The sequence below is a fragment of the Giraffa tippelskirchi genome, chromosome 2, assembly GCF_054371585.1.
Source record: "Giraffa tippelskirchi isolate mGirTip1 chromosome 2, T2T-mGirTip1v1.2.pri, whole genome shotgun sequence".
NCBI lineage: Eukaryota > Metazoa > Chordata > Mammalia > Artiodactyla > Giraffidae > Giraffa > Giraffa tippelskirchi.
Genome location: NC_137276.1, coordinates 78861945 through 78880199, shown reverse-complemented (window position 1 = coordinate 78880199; position 18255 = coordinate 78861945). Strand labels below are relative to the sequence as shown.

At 52.0% G+C, this 18255-nt stretch overlaps 1 protein-coding gene across 6 annotated transcripts; it reads right to left on the bottom strand.

Annotated features, from left to right (window-relative positions):
• Nucleotides 1-3716: 3716 nt before the first annotated feature.
• LOC145538010 (ral guanine nucleotide dissociation stimulator-like) lies at nt 3717-8788 on the bottom strand. Of its 6 annotated transcripts, none has more exons than XM_081569229.1 (8): nt 8476-8788; nt 8287-8384; nt 7827-8063; nt 7303-7413; nt 6477-6670; nt 5799-5858; nt 4679-4872; nt 3717-4405 (listed from the first exon to the last, which is right to left on the bottom strand). In XM_081569229.1, the coding sequence occupies exons 3-8, from the start codon at nt 7959-7961 to the stop codon at nt 4197-4199; spliced, it is 903 nt and encodes a 300-aa protein (XP_081425355.1). In that variant the 5' UTR covers nt 7962-8063; nt 8287-8384; nt 8476-8788; the 3' UTR covers nt 3717-4196. The 6 variants fall into 6 exon arrangements, with proteins under 6 accessions (XP_081425355.1, XP_081425357.1, XP_081425354.1 ...); XM_081569231.1 differs by having other exon boundaries at nt 3717-4399; XM_081569228.1 differs by having other exon boundaries at nt 7827-8032.
• Between the last annotated feature and the right edge of the window lie 9467 nt (nt 8789-18255).

Here is an 18255-nt window from a genome sequence, read left to right as displayed (position 1 = left end):
ATTCTCTTTTATATAATTCTTTTCGGAAAAGTATTTATCTTACTCATAATAGGCTCATTTTAATTGGCTTGAAAGAGTCCATCTAATTTCCAGATAGAAAGACTACACTTTCCTGTTCCCAAACCAAAATTTACTTGATTCCATCAAACATACTGTTTCTACTCCGATTATATTATTATTGTTTACTATTTCCATATTAAATCCCTCCTCCATTTCCACTGTTTAAAATTTTCTCTTCATTCTCAGGTACAAAAATGTGGTGTGTAACTTCAGTTTTGAAATTTAAGGAAAAACTTTCCAGTTTTACTAAAAAAAAAAAAATACAGCTCCATAAAAGAAAAAAAAAAAAAACACAGCAGAAATGAGGTGAGAGTACGTGATGGATAGAAGCATGTGTTTTCAACCATATAAGACAACGAGTTCAAAGCAACCACATACAAAGAATATAAAAGCTTTTTAAAGTAAAATAGAAACAGAGACAGTGTTCGAAAAACTCCCATCGGAGGAAGTGCCACGCTCAGTAAATCTCAAAACACACCCCTGACCTTACCGAATCCGAAGACAAAGAGCGTTTTCAATGACTTTCAACCCTTGCTATTACAGAAAGGTTTTTCAATGGCAGCATGCCTTACGTGGTAGGAAAGGCACCTTTTTAACCAGGAGCTAGGGCCTTGATGGGTTAATTGCAGTAACATGAATCACCTGGAGGAGCCATCTTACCCATCCACTTAGCTTTTTCCCAATTAATCCAATGATCTAAGATGCTGGGGGCTGAGAAGGCTCCTTCACGGAGAAACTTGTGATAAACCCATGGTACATAGTAGTTACCCTTCATGGACTCGTAGGAAACACTTGAAAAATCCAAGACTTCACCTGATGATGGTTTGGTCAAGAGGAGAGAAAGCTCCTTCTCAGCTACCACCCATTTCATACGAGGGTTTGCCATTTCCAGAGCCTGAGAATTCCTGGCACCCTTGCGCGAAGGACAATTCCCCTGGGGGTCCAGCGGACACCCGGCATGGGGGACCAGGGGTATGGACTTTCCATAGCACCAGGGGCCTCACCTCTCAGCACCGACTGGGGAAATCTATGCTTCATATCCTTCCCTCTGTGCTGCTTTATTCACAGCTTCATGGATGTACAGATGAGGTTTCAAACAACACAAAAACCCACATGCCTAAAGTGTACAGTTCAGTAAGTTTGGACACGTGTATATACCCAGAAAAGCTTTAGCTGAATTAAGATCAAGACATACAGACGGCTGCCCAAGCTTGCTTCATGCCCCTTGTCAGCCACGCCTCCCACCCATCCCCAAGCAATCTCTGACCTGTTTTCTTCAGAAATGAAATAGTTCTGTATCTGGCTGCTTTTCCTCGGCATGAATGTTTGCAAGTAAACTAACTATGAGGGGAGCTCCGCTGAGTTCCTTCATGTAGGCCAGTGGCAGCAGGTTGCCCAGCAGGGGGACCCCGTGCAGGCATTGCATATGGGGATGGATGGCTTGGTAAGGGATCCTCAGAAGAGGCAGAGGCTGAGATAGCCGCCTTCCCTACTAGGAATCAGACTCCCCCACAACAGAATCACACTGGGATTCGAACATGGCTAAAGGAAGATGCGATCAGAGTCACTTTGTCAGGACTCCAGCGAGTGCGCTCTAAGACGTTAAACGATGCCAAGTGGGCAAACACAGGACAGGGAGAGAAGGAAGCTCCTGGTAAATACCTAGATAGACTACAGGAGCCTTTCGCAGATTCACTGAGATGGATCCCGAAAGTGCAGAGGGAGGAATGATCTCAAAAGATAGATTTCTCACTCGGTGGGCTCCAGATATCCGCAGGAAGCTACTACAACAGGCGTATGGACCAAATCAGTCTTAGATAACCTGTTGCGACAGGTTCAGACACTTTATAATGGCAGGGAGGTAGAGGACAAGAGTCAGGAAAAGACCAGGAAAGACGGAAGTGCCAGCAATGGCTCTCACCTCCACTCTGAACCAGCCGGAGAAAAACGCCCACAGGGATCCAGGCGGAAAGGAACAGACTTGCTGTTACCGTAGAAAGCGGGGACACCTGCGAGAATTGCTCTCAGGCATCGAAGCCGCCACTGGCTTCAGGCCCAGCCTGCAGACGTCCACACTGCAGAAGGCTGCCCTCCGAGGCATAGGCCCCAGGGATTGGACTTACAAGGCAGTCAGGACTGAAGGTGTTTGGGGCTCCCCGCACAAGCTCCTGGGGTAATTACACCTGAGGAACCCTGGGTCATGAAAACTGAGGGGGCCAATCAGTCGATTTCCTCTTAGACCACAGGGCAACTTAGTCTGTGTTTACTGAGGCCCCTGGACCACACTTGGCCCGATCCGCTTCCGTGATGATACTGATCTGCATGAGCCAAACATTATTATTTCAGTTGTCCTCTAAACTACAATATGTAATATCAAGGAATAGATTACTTCTGTTAAAACACCGTGTGAACTGTAACGTGACAATCCCCGTTTCGGAGACATCTCCTCGCGTAAGTACCATGAGTAAAGATTGCCCGTCTATTCTGCACATCACATTCTTGCACGTGGTCCACGTCAAAGTCATCTTCCATCAGTCACAGTGCCTCAGCCGTTCTTGGGGAAACGCTCCTTATCCTTCAGTGCACAAAGTTAAGTGAGTCTGAACCCTCTCCCTCGCCGCAGCAAAGAGAGGCCCACAGAGCCATTGAGGGGTGCCTTCCAACTACTAGGGAGGCCTAGGATTGCTTCTGTCACCCAGCCGTAAAGCACCCAGAGCTGTGGGAGGCTGGGCAGACGGTGTGCAGGCTTTGAGCGCCCCTTGCTTAACGGGTCACTGTACATTTGGAAAACTGAAGCCCAGATAGGAGTGGGGAAACCCCGGGCCCGGAGCAGGGGCAGAGTCTCAGGCCACCCTAGGCTAGGGCTGCACCACACACCCTGGCTTGGCTTTGGGAATTAGAGAGCCAAGAACCCCAGAACATCCCCACTCATCTGGATCAGATGTCTCTGGGCGTCCACACAAATATACACGACACTCGCACTAACGTCAGAAGAAGTGAGACTAGGGCATGGGGGTCAGAGGGGGAGTGGGTCTGGGGTGGTGACAGATCCAGCAGAAGCAAGGCGATGACCACAGGCTGGATGTCACACTGTCGTTGGTGCAGGAACGGACCACGACTCAGCCGCAGGCCTCTGCCAGTGTCTCCCAGGGGTTTGAGGCTGTGGACTCAGCTGAGACACGAGCCGCTTCATTCAGGGGAGGGCCACAAGGCCTCCTCAGAGGCGGCTTCCCAGAATGAGGGACCAGGCGGGGGAAATGTGTGGCAGAGAGGAAACTGCAACACTGATGAAGAAGCGGAAATGGAAACACTAATGGAACACTCCTGCCACAGGGCCTCCAAAAGTTGACTACATGGTATTCAGTCGACACCCACATTCCACTCCTACGACAATACCCGGAAGTAGCACACACAGAAAGTCACAAGCCTGCACACAAGGGTTCAGAGCAGCACTAGGCACAAGAGCCCAAAGGGGAACATAGTCCCCATGTCCATCAACAGATGAGGGGAGAGTCGCATGCACTGCTCTCCCAGACTGCAGGATTATTCGTCGTCAAATAGGACGCAGATGCTGTGCAATAGAGAACAGACGTGTTCATGGATCGTCGTGAATGGTCTCCATGCCGCTCACACACACAATTGAAAAAGTCAAAGAATTCAATTTCTATCTAAGTTTATTTCATAGAAAAAGTAAGTTTATACATGTACTAAAAAAACCAAAACACAGGTTAAGAGAGGGAATTATAGGGGTGAAGAGACAGGCTCCAGGGCTGGTGCAGGCATTGGGGCAGCACACCATCTGCCTTTCCCAGGCGAGGCTTGCTGACGATCTGGGAGCAGCTCCAGGGATATTAGGGGAGGAGCTGGCTCCAGCGCCTCAGCTGCTAGAAGAGCTGGGTCTGTTGGGGTCTCTAGAACCACAGGTGGATAACACCGGAGCCACAGCTGACTGCAAAGCACGAAGGAGCTCCAGAGCCAAGGCAGTGCCCTGGCCGACGATGGCTTAAGCCTGGGGACTGAGGCTGCAGAAGCAGCGCAGGCACAGGATTTGTGGGTGATTGAAGATCGGAAGGAGGAAGAGGGCTGTTTCTTGCACGTTCTCTGCATCTAGAAGTCGAGCCTGGAGGTGCTTTTCCTCACTTCCTCGCTTCATTGAGAGCCACAGCATGAGTATGCTGCGGCTCTGGGTTTGGAGCTGGCATGGTTACATGATGTAGAGCTTGACCTTCAGTAGGAGCTGGGCTTTCAGTCTGCTCTAACTGTGGAGCTGTGGCAGTTACTAGGGGTGCTGCTGGCTCTAGGTTTGGTGATGTTTCCAGAGCTGCTTCTCCAGCGGGGGCTGTATCTCCCAGAAGAGAAAGCGCTGTCAGTAAGACTGCTTGTGCATGCATCCCAAAGACAGGAACCTACTCGCTGCTTAGCCCTGAAATCTCAATCCAAGATGCCCCCTAACCCCAGGAAGCCTTCCCAGGCTGCAGTCCAGGGGAATAGTCATCTGAGGAGCTTCCTCAATGCTCCTGGCCTAGTTCCAGCCTCAGAAGGCTCTGCTCTGTGTGGCCCAGCCCCCTCCCTTCCTTATTCGGCCCCGTCCTCCTCACCCAGCCCGAGTCCTCCTCACCATGCCCCTCTGCCTCAGTGGGCTCCAGGGTCTCCAGCTGTGCCAGGAGATGGCGGGCTCGCTGCTCCAGGTCCGAGGCAGGCATGTTGAGCTCTATGTAAGCCAGGAGCATCTTGAGGCAGGGAAATTCTGGGGGCTGCTGGAAATCTTCAGGGTAAAGGTGCAGCCAGGTGCTCAGGATGGAGGACATGGCCCTGGGGGGAGTCACGTGGGTAGCAGTCAGAGACCTGGCCTTCCCGCCACACTGCACTCCAGGGCTGCCCTGTGGGGACCTGGGCCTCTGCGCCTTCTGCCTCTGCCCATCCAGAGGTCAGTTCTCCTCCACGGCTCATCTCACCTGGCAGAACAGGCAGAGGAGGCCTGGACACAGGGGCGGGGCCGCCAACCAGCCTGCTCAAGTGCCAGCCCTTGATCCACGGTGTCACCATCTGTCCGCTTCTTCACGGCAGCCTGGCTCAGCGTACTGTCCCTTGCCCTGCCCCTCCCCCTGCTGTCACCACTGCGAGGGCAGGCAGGGCATCTACTCTGGTCTCTGCATCTCGGGAACACGTAGGGGTCCCAGGAGGATCTGGCCCAGGAGGGTACACACAGACTCTGTCATCTACCCAGGCTTCCTGCGGGCCTCATAGCACCTCAGATTTACCTCCTACATCTACAGGCTGCCTCGTCCGCTAGGGACGCGCCTGCATCTCCTGCCACCACTGACACTCATCCTTCACCAGCGAGGACTCAGCTGTCCCGAGTGTCACGGGTCCCCTGAGCACCCGCTGAGGTTCCAGCACACGGTCAGCAGGATGCTCTCCACACTTTGCGTTCTGGGTCCCAGGATCGGGGGTAGAGGCAGGACTGGGATGGACAGGCGAGGGTTGTAGACTCTCATGGGGCAGACTCTGAACTCTGACCTCCCAGAGGCTGCTTACAGCACGCCAGACACCTCCACAGCTCTCTTGGCCTCCTTTCCTGTTTTGCACGAGAAGCCCCCTAGACCTCGGCCCCCAGGGGGAACCAGAAGCTATGTGGGATCCAGGATTCTGCCAGCCCTGCCCATTCAGAAACCCCAAGACTCCGGGCAGTTCTCTGGGGAAGGGAGTCAGTCCCTCTTGAATCAAAATCCACTCACATTTTCAGCTGGTGCAGGGCTCCACCATCCGCATCGCAGTACGGGAGGATGCATCCGTACCTACAGGAGGCCAGGGAGGCGTCACATGGTCAGTACTGGAGACACGCCCCACATGTGATGGCTAGTGTGACAGGCTTCTCCCCCTCACCGAGAGAACTGATGCCCTGGGGGGCAGGACTGCTGTCTGCTCCATGCATTACATGATGGTTTTCCCAGAAAAGTGCCTGCATCTCATGCGCCTTCCTTTATATTTCAAGAGCGAATGAGCCCAACCGGCCCCATCCAAGTGCCTGGGGCGCCACTCATCACTCCCAGGGAGCCCTGTTCTCAATGCCCCAGGGCAGGGCACCTCTCACACCTCACCTTGCAATTGGGAAAACGCTTTGGGACAAAGTCAAAGGCTCAGAGACCACCGAGACACAGGCTTCCTCGAAGGGAGGAGGAACGAGATGACTCAGCACAACCACAGCCTTAACAGGGCTCCAGGCGCCCAGAAAGCCCTTTCCAGGACGCACCCACGTAGTCCCCACAGACACCCTGGGGGCGGCTCCTCCCTTTACCCTCTGGGTGCAGAGGGGGCCACTGGGGCTCAGAGAGGTGGAGAGCCATTCCCACCACTCACAGCTGGAAGGGGACCGGGTCCCCCCGAGTCCCCAGTGGGGGAGGGGAAGTGCTCACCTCATGAAGAGAAGGTCCAGCACCTGCTGAGGGCTGCCAAAAGCCCTGTAGGTACCCAGGAATCTGGGGAGGTAGGAGGGGTCACCGCCCAGGAAGGCAGGCACCAGGTTGCCCACCAACGTCTCCAGTCTGCGTCTCTGCACGCTCCACACCCTGCAGGGCTCATTCCTGTCCCCTGGGGACACATTTTCCCCCTGGGGTGGAACGAGGAAGAGACAAGAGTCAGAGGCCGCACCAAGGACTACAGGAAGGCAGGGGCTGGAGCTCAGACTGAGTCCCCAAGCCTCGGGAATCATGGCAAGGGGAGGGCCAGGAGTGCCCTCCACAGAATAAACGTCTTGGCATCACGAGTGAACTGGCAAAGGGCCACGGTTACGTGTGTTAGCGTCTCGGGGCAGTTTGTACTGGACAGCTCCCCGCGTGTTAACTGCGTCCCCTGTGGCGGTGACCAACACATCCCATTTTGGGGGTGAGAACTGGGGTGACAGGGGCTGATCCTGGGGTGAGAGGCATCAGGGTTCTCAGGCCCACATGGATACGTGGGGATGGAGTTAATACAGGATACACTGTAGAAACATGTGGAAAGGCTCCTTGGGGAACATCAAGTGAAATCCTTTCACAATCTCCTTCCGAGATTCCCACATGGACGTAAACAGTGATTTTGCATCTGGACACCTCAGGGCCTAGGCCGCGAGGGCGTGTCGCACACCTGACACTCCCAGGTTCCTTTGGGAGCAGGCCTCTAGGAGGGACCCAGGGGAGCGCCAGGGTGGCTCTGGGACCCGGAACTTCCTGGCTGGAGGGTCTCCTCCCGGCTGGCACTCACCCTCTGCCCGCCCTGGGCTCTGTTGCTGCTCTGGGCCTCCCGTTCCTCGTGCGGGGAGATGGAGCAGGGGGCTCCGTAGACCGGCGCCTGTCCGCAGTCTCGGGAGGAGCCCTGTGAACACAGTGCCCGCCAGCCAGGCAGAAAGTCTCAGGCCACCGGCCAGCTGTCTCTGGTGCTTCTTGGACCCCCAGACCTCTCCCCTCCAGACACATGCCCACCACTCTCTGCACAGACCTCCACCGAGGAAGAAGACACCCGACCGCCTGAGGGCCTTGGATCCACACTGGCACAGAGAAGAGCACCTCAGGGATCCTCTTTCCCCACTGCCAGCCTGTCCTCAGGTGTGATGGTGATCGGACCACCAGGTCACGATGTGCCCACCAACCTGTTCCTGCCCAGAGGGAGAACCTCCCCTCAAGTCCCACTTCCCCACACCTGGAGATGAGGGCAGCTGGCGCTGCCCAGGGAGGGCTCCCGGTGGCGGCCAGGCCTGGTGGGGCCACCTCTAGGTTGCCTGCTGTTACCTTTGGGGACCTCCTGCTAAAGGACCAGAGGCATCCAGGTTGAGCGCTGAACCGCCTGAAACATCTGAAAAACCTCTCCCTCCAGGGTTTCCTGAAGCAGAAGCCCTGGTCAGTCGAGACACAGCGGGAGAACATCCTTCTGGATCAAGTCTCTCCAGCCAAGTGAGCCCCAACTGGCTGTGGCGCTGTTACTAGAACGTGGCTGCCTGGTTACAGGGTTCCGAGTTCTGTTAGGGTCTGCCGACAAGGAAGTGACTTCACCACCCGGGGGTCCCCTCCTTGAACTGACAGTTGACACCTGTACATATAGCCCTCGGGATACTGACCGCTCACCCCTCATCCACGCAGCCCCGGTTCTCACACAGTTGCACCACACAGCCCTCCACACAGCTCCCGGGCAGGGTCTATGTGCAGCTCTGGGTAGGCAGACCTGGGTCCAGGCTCGCCTCCTCATTCCTACCTCTTCTCCATCCTGGATGAGTCCTTGTGTCTCTCAAGGCCTGTCCGTGTCCTCACGTGCACACGAGGATTATGCCCACGTGGATATCTAGGGATGTCCTGAGACAGAGGTGGGAAAAACCCTGGAACATGTGGGAGCTGTGTCCCATGCAGGCAGTGCCTCCAGTCTCTTTTCTTGTCCCCCAATTACCTCTCCCATGTTTGTTCCTCTTCTGTTCTCATCCCACTGCCGCTGCTGTGCTATGTCGGTTCAGTCGTATCCGACTCTGTGTGACCCCACACACGGCAGCCCACCAAGCTCCCAGGTCCCTGGAATTCTTCAGGCAAGAACACTGGAGTGGGTTGCCATTTCCTTCTCCAATGAATGAAAGTGAAAAGTGAAAGTGAAGTCGCACCGTCATGTCTGACTCTTTGCGACCCCATGGACTATAGCCTACCAGGCTCCTCCATCCATGGGATTTTCCAGGCAAGAGTACTGGAGTGGGTTGCCATTGCCTTCTCCGGATCTCGTCCCACAGTGCTTATTAAATGTCAGTGTGAGTGAGCGTGTGTGTGTGGAACCCAGGGCTCACTCTGGTAGGCCAGAAGAAAACTGCCGTGTAAGGCGGGATAAGCAACAGCTTCCTAAGATCTGAGAGTTTCTCATTTCCACAGCAAACCTGATGAGAAGGGTTTCACCTTTGGCCAAGGAGGTCAAGACCCTGTGACACAAGGCCTTAAAGGTGGCAGGGGCTGCAGCTGGGATGACAGACTCACATAGTCTGGCCCCACTGTCCACACCCATCACCATAGTGCAGGCCGTGATGACACAGCTGCCTTCACGGGGCTCACAGCCCAGCAGGCTCAGCATCTCAGACTGGACACACAGAGGCCCAGGGACAAACTGGTGCTCGCAGCCTGTCATCTGCCACACAGACTTGACCGTCTCATCTGTTGTGGCTTTATGTTCCTGTCCTTAAATAACTCGGTCAGTTTTGAGATTGCACCCAAGTACAGCATTTCAGACCCTTTGGTTGACTATGAGGGCTACTCCATTTCTTCCAAGGGATTCTTGCCCACAGTAGCAGATGTAATGTTCATTTGAATTAAATTCACCCATTCCAGTCCATTGTAGTTCACTGATTCCTAAAATGTCGACGTCCACTCTTGCCATCTCCTGTTTGGCCACTTCCAATTTACCTTGATTCATGGACCTAACATTCCAGGTTCTCATGCAATATTGTTCTTCATAACATCGGGATTTACTTGCATCACCAGCCACATCCAGAACCGGGCGTCGTTTTCGCTTTGGCTCCATCTCTTCTTTCTCTCTGGAGTTATTTTTCCATTCTTCTCCAGTGGCATACTGAGCACTTACCTACCCTGGAGTTCATCTTTCCGTATCATATCTTTTTGCCTTTCATACTGTTCATGGGATTCTCAAGGCAAGAACACTCAAGCGGTTTGCCATTCCCTTCTCCACCAACAAACAAGCCAAAAATATAAAAGGCAGGTAAGGACAGGCTCTGCAATCAATGATGCTGGCAAAACTGGACACTTATGTGCAAAGCCGTCAAACTGGACCACTCTCTTCCAATATACAGAGAACTCAACGCAAAATGCATTCAGCCTTGAGTAGAAGACCTGAAACCACAGAACTAGAAAAAAAATCAGGTAGAAAGCTCTTGACCAGCCATCTCAGAAATGATTTTTGGATCTGATCCTAAAAACAAAAGAAAGCAAAAAGTAACAAGTGGAATTACAGCAGAGGTCAACAAAATAAAACAGAGAAATGAAACGAAATGAAATGAAATGAAATGGGAGAAAATATTTGCAATTCATATATTTTCTAAGGGGTTAATATCTAAAATATATCAAGAATTCATACCACTGAATGGCAAACAAAAAACTAACTTCATTTAAAAACGGCCCAAACTCTCAATAGCCATTTTGTCCAAAGAAGACATACAGATGGCAAAGAGGCACAGGAAAGATGCTCTACATTTGTAATCATCAAAGAAATGCAAATCCACACCAACAGAAGTTACCCCCTTACATCTCCCAAAATAGCCATCATCAAGAAGAACACAAATCAGTGTTGGCGAGGATGTGAAGAAAAAGAAACACTTGACACTGTTGGTGGGAATGTAAATTGGTGTAGCCAGTATGGAAAACAGTATGAAGGCTCTTCAAAAAATAAGACTACCTCATGATCCAGCAACCCCACTCCTGGACATATATTGGGAGAAAGCTGTACATTGAGAAGATAATGCACTACTAGTTACAATGCCTAAGATGTGGAAGCAACCTAAACGTCCACTGCCAAATGGATAAAGATGTGGTACATAGTCACAATAGGATACTACTTCGACATGAGAAGAACATTTCTCTGGATTCCAAAGTCTTCCCTTCAAGCAAAACTTACCAAACCAACAAACAACCGAGCTCTTTTAGGCCGCTAGAATTCGCAAATACTTGAGCATCTATGATTACTGTGCAGAAATAAAATTTTAAATGCTCATTCAACTTCGAGTAATGCCGTTTCTCAATGGTCTGTTGCTGGAAAAGAGGAACAGAAACACAAATAAACTGTTCAAAAAGCCCTCCATACGCAAAAAACATAAAAAGGCGGAGACTGCTTTACTGCAAACTTTGCTTAGGTGTTAGTATGTCACAAATTGCCCTCCAGGAAGCTCTCTGTGAGCTAGTTCGAGTCAGTCAATAAAGCCTGAAAACACTGAAAGCGAAAGGGAACTTAGACGACTAGGCTTTAGCCGACCAGGCTCCTCCATCCCTGGCATTTTCCAGGCAAGAGTACTGGAGTGGGTTGCTAATTCCTTCTCCAGAGGATCTTCCCGACCCAGGGATCGAACAGAGGTCTCCCACATTGCAGGCAGATGCTTTGCCGTCTGAGCCACCAGGGAAGCCTGTAGGAAAGAGCACGGAGTCCCTTCTGAACAGCCGCTGCCGGCGGCCAGGACGGGATCCCCGAGCTGTGCGCCCCCATCACCCGCGCGCATCCCGGGAGCAGAGATCTCTCACAGCTGCGGACCCACCGCGCCCGACACGCGCGCCCCGCGGCCCCAGCTTCGGGCTCCTCGGCGGCACCTCCCCGGCCCGGAACCGCGAGCCCGTGGCGACCGGGCCCAGGCGGCGTCCGCAGACCCAGAGGCCGCCCCCCGCGGTCGTGGGGGCAGCCCCGCCGCGAGGAGACTCGAGGGGCGCCGAGCAGGGAGGGCTGCGAGCGCGCGGGGCGCCCACCGCTCAACGGCCGCCTTGGGGCGCCGGCCCGGCGTCCTCACCCTGCGGCCGATGGCGGCCACCCCGGAGCCGAGGACCGAGGGAGGCTCGCGCTCCTCGGGGCTGCAGGAGTCGGGGGCCGCTGGCCGGTGGCCGCTGGGCAGGCGGGGGCGCGCGGTGAGGGGCTGCGGTCGAGCTGCACTTACTCTTGTCTGCGCTGCTCCCTGGTGCGGGGCGTCCCGCAGTGGGGACCGACTCAGTCTCCAACTTCCCTTCCGTCAGGACGGGTCCTGGGGGCTCAGGCGCCTCTGCGCCTCCGCCCTCCACCTGCAGCCGCTCACGCCTGCGCACTCGCTCCGGGGCCGGTGGGGGCGGGGAGGGGCGCCTGTCAGCCTGGGCACTCCTGGCTGGAATATCCTTCTTTTAAATGCAAAGTGTTGGACTTGATATCAATTTCTAAAAAAAATAAACGTCAAGTTTTCTTTATCCTAATCACAATTTCGTGACTATAGATTCTGTCTTTGGAAGATTTCTTTAAGAATAATTTGTACTTGGTCAACTGAGTCAGATAATAGGTTCAAAATTATATATTGCTTGTATAAATTTTCAGCCAATAATACGTTTTACCCTGTGGAGTTGTATTTAGTGTGTGTGTGGGGGGGGTTGTTTTTTGTTTTTTTACTACTAATCAGCCTTGGCAGGGGCAGAGTCTTGAGATGAAGGGAGAGTTAGGATCCCCTAGGCTAGGGCTGCCTCCCTGCCACATGGTTTGCCGTGGGAATTGGAGGTCCTAGGACCCCAGAATATTCTGGCAATGGGGAATAGATTCTCTGGGTGTGAGCACAAGTATACACTGACACACATCAGAGGAAGGGACCATAGGGACTGGGGTCAGGGGAGGGGTGGACCTTGGGGCAGTGACAGTGACAGAAACATACATCAATTTCCCCTGGACTGAGGCAAAGACCACCTTGTTGGGCCTCATGTGGAATCCAGGTCAGAACAGCTGCACTGGCTGTGATGAGGAGTCCTCATAAGGCAACTAGACACCCCACGGCTGAAGAGGAGGTTGAGGGTCCTCTTCAAGGTCCCTCTCAAAGCCCCTGGTTCCTATGGATCCTGTCACATTCCCTCCTGGGGCCCAATGAATGCTGAGGTCCTGAAGTCTCTCAGAGCTATGGTGTGTGCTGCGGTTTCCCTGCTTGGTGTGTAGTATGAGTGGTTCCCCTTAAAGGGGTGATGTGTCCAGTACTGGGGTGAGAAGAGTGTCCCTTGCACTCCTACACATTCCCCTGCCCCTGAGCTGGCCCATACCTCCTCCTATCAGCATCCCAGCTTCTCAGTGGAGGAATGGAGCCTCTTATCTATTCATTGACCAGCTGTGCCCTGAGCACTCAGTGGGGGTGGTGAGAGAAAGAACCACCAGGGCCACAGTTTGGAGCGGGAAATGGAGAAACCCAGAAAGAAAAGACAGAAAGGAGCAAGTTCTGTGTTGAAAAACAGTAAGGTGCCACAATGGGGTCATGGAAAGTCTGCACTGAGGGGACATGTCTGTCCCCAGCAGTGGAATGAGAAGGCGCCAGCCATTCACACATCTGGGGATGATTATCCCAGAAGGAGGCACAAGTGTATGGACACACAGAATGTGTTTGTCCAGAGATGAAGCCAGGGCTAGTGTGGCTGGTGGGAGCTTGGCAGGACAGTAGGGGGACAGTGGGGAGGCAGGAGACAGGGCCTGATGCTTGATGGCTGTGTGAGTGGTCCATTCTGTGTGACAACATTAGCCAGTCTTGAGTGACTTAAGCAACAAACATTTCTTATCTCACACTATCTGTGGACCAGGAATCGGCCATGCTTCAACTGGAGGCCTCTGCCAGTGTCTCCCAGGGGTCTGGGGCTGTGGACTCATTGATTCAGGACCCAAGAGCTCCTCTGTCTGATGGTCTCAATGTTAAGCCACAGATGCCTCTTCATATAGCAACTTGTAATATACAGGCTTGTTTCCTAGAGTGAGGGACCAGGAAGAGAGAAAGACAGAGAGGAAACTGCAATACAAATGAATAAGTAGAGGTTCTACACCTCAACTCTGGGGGATTGTCAAATAGTACAACCACTGTATATAACACCTTCAGCAGTTTCTAAAAAGGACAAGCCTACAGTTTTCAGTCAATCCCAAAGTTCCCCTCCTACATCAATACCCAAACGCATGTGAACACAGATATTCACACGCCTTTACACAAGTATTTCAGAGCACCGTTGTTCAGAAGAACCCAAAGGTGAAAACCCTAATGTCCATCAACAGGTGAAAGCCAAATGTGCTGTTTCCAAAATGGAATGTTGTGTAGCAATGAAAAGAGTGCAAATGTTCTCAAATAGACATTTAATGGGGTTATGTAACATTGTCAATGAACGTACTGCAATTTACAGGTACAATCTAAGATAATCAAACTATTAAATTCTATTTTAAGTGGACTTTATACCATAGAATAAACACGTTAGTATACATTTTAAAAAGTACCAAAGATGGACTTGCTCTAACTCTGGAGCTCTGGTGGGCAGTAGAGGTGTAGTTGGCTCCAGGCCTGGAGATGTTTCCAGAGCTTGTTCTGGAGCTGCTGCTGTAGTTCCAAGAAGAGAAAACATCATCCATAGGACTGCTTCTCCACATGTCTCCCAAAAATAGAAAAGAAAGCTTCTCACTGCCACTCAATGATCTCTCAAACATGCCAGCCCCAGAAAGTCTTCCCAGACTGCAGTCCAGGGCAATAGGGATCTGAGCCTCCTCATTGCTCCTGGTCCAGCTCCAGCCACAGAAGGCTCTGCTCTGTGTGGTCCATGCGGATGGCTCCCTGCCATCCTCATTTGCCCCCATCACCCACCTCAAGTCCTCCTCACATCCCCCTCTGCCTCAGTGGGCTCCAGGGTCTCCAGCTGTTCCAGAAGATAGCGGACTCCGTGCTCCAGGTCTGAGTCACTCATGCTGGGCTCTATTTAAGCCAGTAGCATCCTCAGGCAGGGAAATTCTGGGGGCTGGTGGAAATCCTCATGGTAATGGTACAGCTAAATGCCCAGGATGGTGGACATGACCCTGGGGGGAGTCACGTGGGCAGCAGAGTCAGAGACCTGGCCTTCCCGCCACACTGCACTCCAGGGCCGCCCTGTGGGGACCTGGGCCTCTGCGCCTTTTGCCCCTGCCTCTCCAGAGATCAGTTCTCCTCCACGGCCCATCTCACCTGGACGACCGGGCAGAGGAGTCCTGGACACAGGGGCAGGGTCGCCAACCAGCCTGCTCAAGTGCCAACTCTTGATCCACGCTGTCACCATCTGTCCGTTTCCTGAGGGCAGCCTGGCCCAGCACACTGTCCCCCTCCCTCTCTCTCCCCCGGCTGGCAGGGCGTCTACTCTGGTCACTGCATCTCGGGAACACATAGGGGTCCCAGGAGTATCTGGCCCAGGAGGGTACACACAGACTCTGTCATCTGCCCGGGCTTCCTGCGGGCCTCCTAACACCTCAGATTTACCTCCTCCATCTACAGGCTGCCTCGTCCACTAGGGACGTGCCTGCGTCTCCTGCTGCCACTGACACTCATCCTTCACCAGCGAGGGCTCAGCTGTCCCCTGAGTGTCATGGGACCCCTGAGCACCAGCTGAGCACCCCCGCTGAGGTTCCAGCACACGGTGAGCAGGATGCTCTCCACACTTTGTGTTCTGGGTCCCAGGATCGGGGGAAGAGGCAGGACTGGGAGGGACAGGCGATGGCTGGAGACTCTCATGGGGGGGACTCTGACCTCTGACCTCCCATATGCGCATCCCAATATTCATAGCAGCATTGCTTTCAATGGCCAAGACATAAAAACAATCTATGTGTCCAGCAGTAGATGAATGGAAATATGGCCATACAGTACATATATAGAGATATGTACATATCCTTTCAAAATTGAATTTTGATGATGTCTTTTTTCCAGAAATTTACTCATATAGCCTAACATGTTAAGCATACAGGGAGGAAATTTCACATTCTCTTTTATATAATTCTTTTCGGAAAAGTATTTATCTTACTCATAATAGGCTCATTTTAATTGGCTTGAAAGAGTCCATCTAATTTCCAGATAGAAAGACTACACTTTCCTGTTCCCAAACCAAAATTTACTTGATTCCATCAAACATACTGTTTCTACTCTGATTATATTATTATTGTTTACTATTTCCATATTAAATCCCTCCTCCATTTCCACTGTTTAAAATTTTCTCTTCATTCTCAGGTACAAAAATGTGGTGTGTAACTTCAGTTTTGAAATTTAAGGAAAAACTTTCCAGTTTTACTAAAAAAAAAAAAATACAGCTCCATAAAAGAAAAAAAAAAAAACACAGCAGAAATGAGGTGAGAGTACGTGATGGATAGAAGCATGTGTTTTCAACCATATAAGACAACGAGTTCAAAGCAACCACATACAAAGAATATAAAAGCTTTTTAAAGTAAAATAGAAACAGAGACAGTGTTCGAAAAACTCCCATCGGAGGAAGTGCCACGCTCAGTAAATCTCAAAACACACCCCTGACCTTACCGAATCCGAAGACAAAGAGCGTTTTCAATGACTTTCAACCCTTGCTATTACAGAAAGGTTTTTCAATGGCAGCATGCCTTACGTGGTAGGAAAGGCACCTTTTTAACCAGGAGCTAGGGCCTTGATGGGTTAATTGCAGTAACATGAATCACCTGGAGGAGCCATCTTACCCATCCACTTAGCTTTTTCCCAATTAATCCAATGATCTAAGATGCTGGGGGCTGAGAAGGCTCCTTCACGGAGAAACTTGTGATAAACCCATGGTACATAGTAGTTACCCTTCATGGACTCGTAGGAAACACTTGAAAAATCCAAGACTTCACCTGATGATGGTTTGGTCAAGAGGAGAGAAAGCTCCTTCTCAGCTACCACCCATTTCATACGAGGGTTTGCCATTTCCAGAGCCTGAGAATTCCTGGCACCCTTGCGCGAAGGACAATTCCCCTGGGGGTCCAGCGGACACCCGGCATGGGGGACCAGGGGTATGGACTTTCCATAGCACCAGGGGCCTCACCTCTCAGCACCGACTGGGGAAATCTATGCTTCATATCCTTCCCTCTGTGCTGCTTTATTCACAGCTTCATGGATGTACAGATGAGGTTTCAAACAACACAAAAACCCACATGCCTAAAGTGTACAGTTCAGTAAGTTTGGACACGTGTATATACCCAGAAAAGCTTTAGCTGAATTAAGATCAAGACATACAGACGGCTGCCCAAGCTTGCTTCATGCCCCTTGTCAGCCACGCCTCCCACCCATCCCCAAGCAATCTCTGACCTGTTTTCTTCAGAAATGAAATAGTTCTGTATCTGGCTGCTTTTCCTCGGCATGAATGTTTGCAAGTAAACTAACTATGAGGGGAGCTCCGCTGAGTTCCTTCATGTAGGCCAGTGGCAGCAGGTTGCCCAGCAGGGGGACCCCGTGCAGGCATTGCATATGGGGATGGATGGCTTGGTAAGGGATCCTCAGAAGAGGCAGAGGCTGAGATAGCCGCCTTCCCTACTAGGAATCAGACTCCCCCACAACAGAATCACACTGGGATTCGAACATGGCTAAAGGAAGATGCGATCAGAGTCACTTTGTCAGGACTCCAGCGAGTGCGCTCTAAGACGTTAAACGATGCCAAGTGGGCAAACACAGGACAGGGAGAGAAGGAAGCTCCTGGTAAATACCTAGATAGACTACAGGAGCCTTTCGCAGATTCACTGAGATGGATCCCGAAAGTGCAGAGGGAGGAATGATCTCAAAAGATAGATTTCTCACTCGGTGGGCTCCAGATATCCGCAGGAAGCTACTACAACAGGCGTATGGACCAAATCAGTCTTAGATAACCTGTTGCGACAGGTTCAGACACTTTATAATGGCAGGGAGGTAGAGGACAAGAGTCAGGAAAAGACCAGGAAAGACGGAAGTGCCAGCAATGGCTCTCACCTCCACTCTGAACCAGCCGGAGAAAAACGCCCACAGGGATCCAGGCGGAAAGGAACAGACTTGCTGTTACCGTAGAAAGCGGGGACACCTGCGAGAATTGCTCTCAGGCATCGAAGCCGCCACTGGCTTCAGGCCCAGCCTGCAGACGTCCACACTGCAGAAGGCTGCCCTCCGAGGCATAGGCCCCAGGGATTGGACTTACAAGGCAGTCAGGACTGAAGGTGTTTGGGGCTCCCCGCACAAGCTCCTGGGGTAATTACACCTGAGGAACCCTGGGTCATGAAAACTGAGGGGGCCAATCAGTCGATTTCCTCTTAGACCACAGGGCAACTTAGTCTGTGTTTACTGAGGCCCCTGGACCACACTTGGCCCGATCCGCTTCCGTGATGATACTGATCTGCATGAGCCAAACATTATTATTTCAGTTGTCCTCTAAACTACAATATGTAATATCAAGGAATAGATTACTTCTGTTAAAACACCGTGTGAACTGTAACGTGACAATCCCCGTTTCGGAGACATCTCCTCGCGTAAGTACCATGAGTAAAGATTGCCCGTCTATTCTGCACATCACATTCTTGCACGTGGTCCACGTCAAAGTCATCTTCCATCAGTCACAGTGCCTCAGCCGTTCTTGGGGAAACGCTCCTTATCCTTCAGTGCACAAAGTTAAGTGAGTCTGAACCCTCTCCCTCGCCGCAGCAAAGAGAGGCCCACAGAGCCATTGAGGGGTGCCTTCCAACTACTAGGGAGGC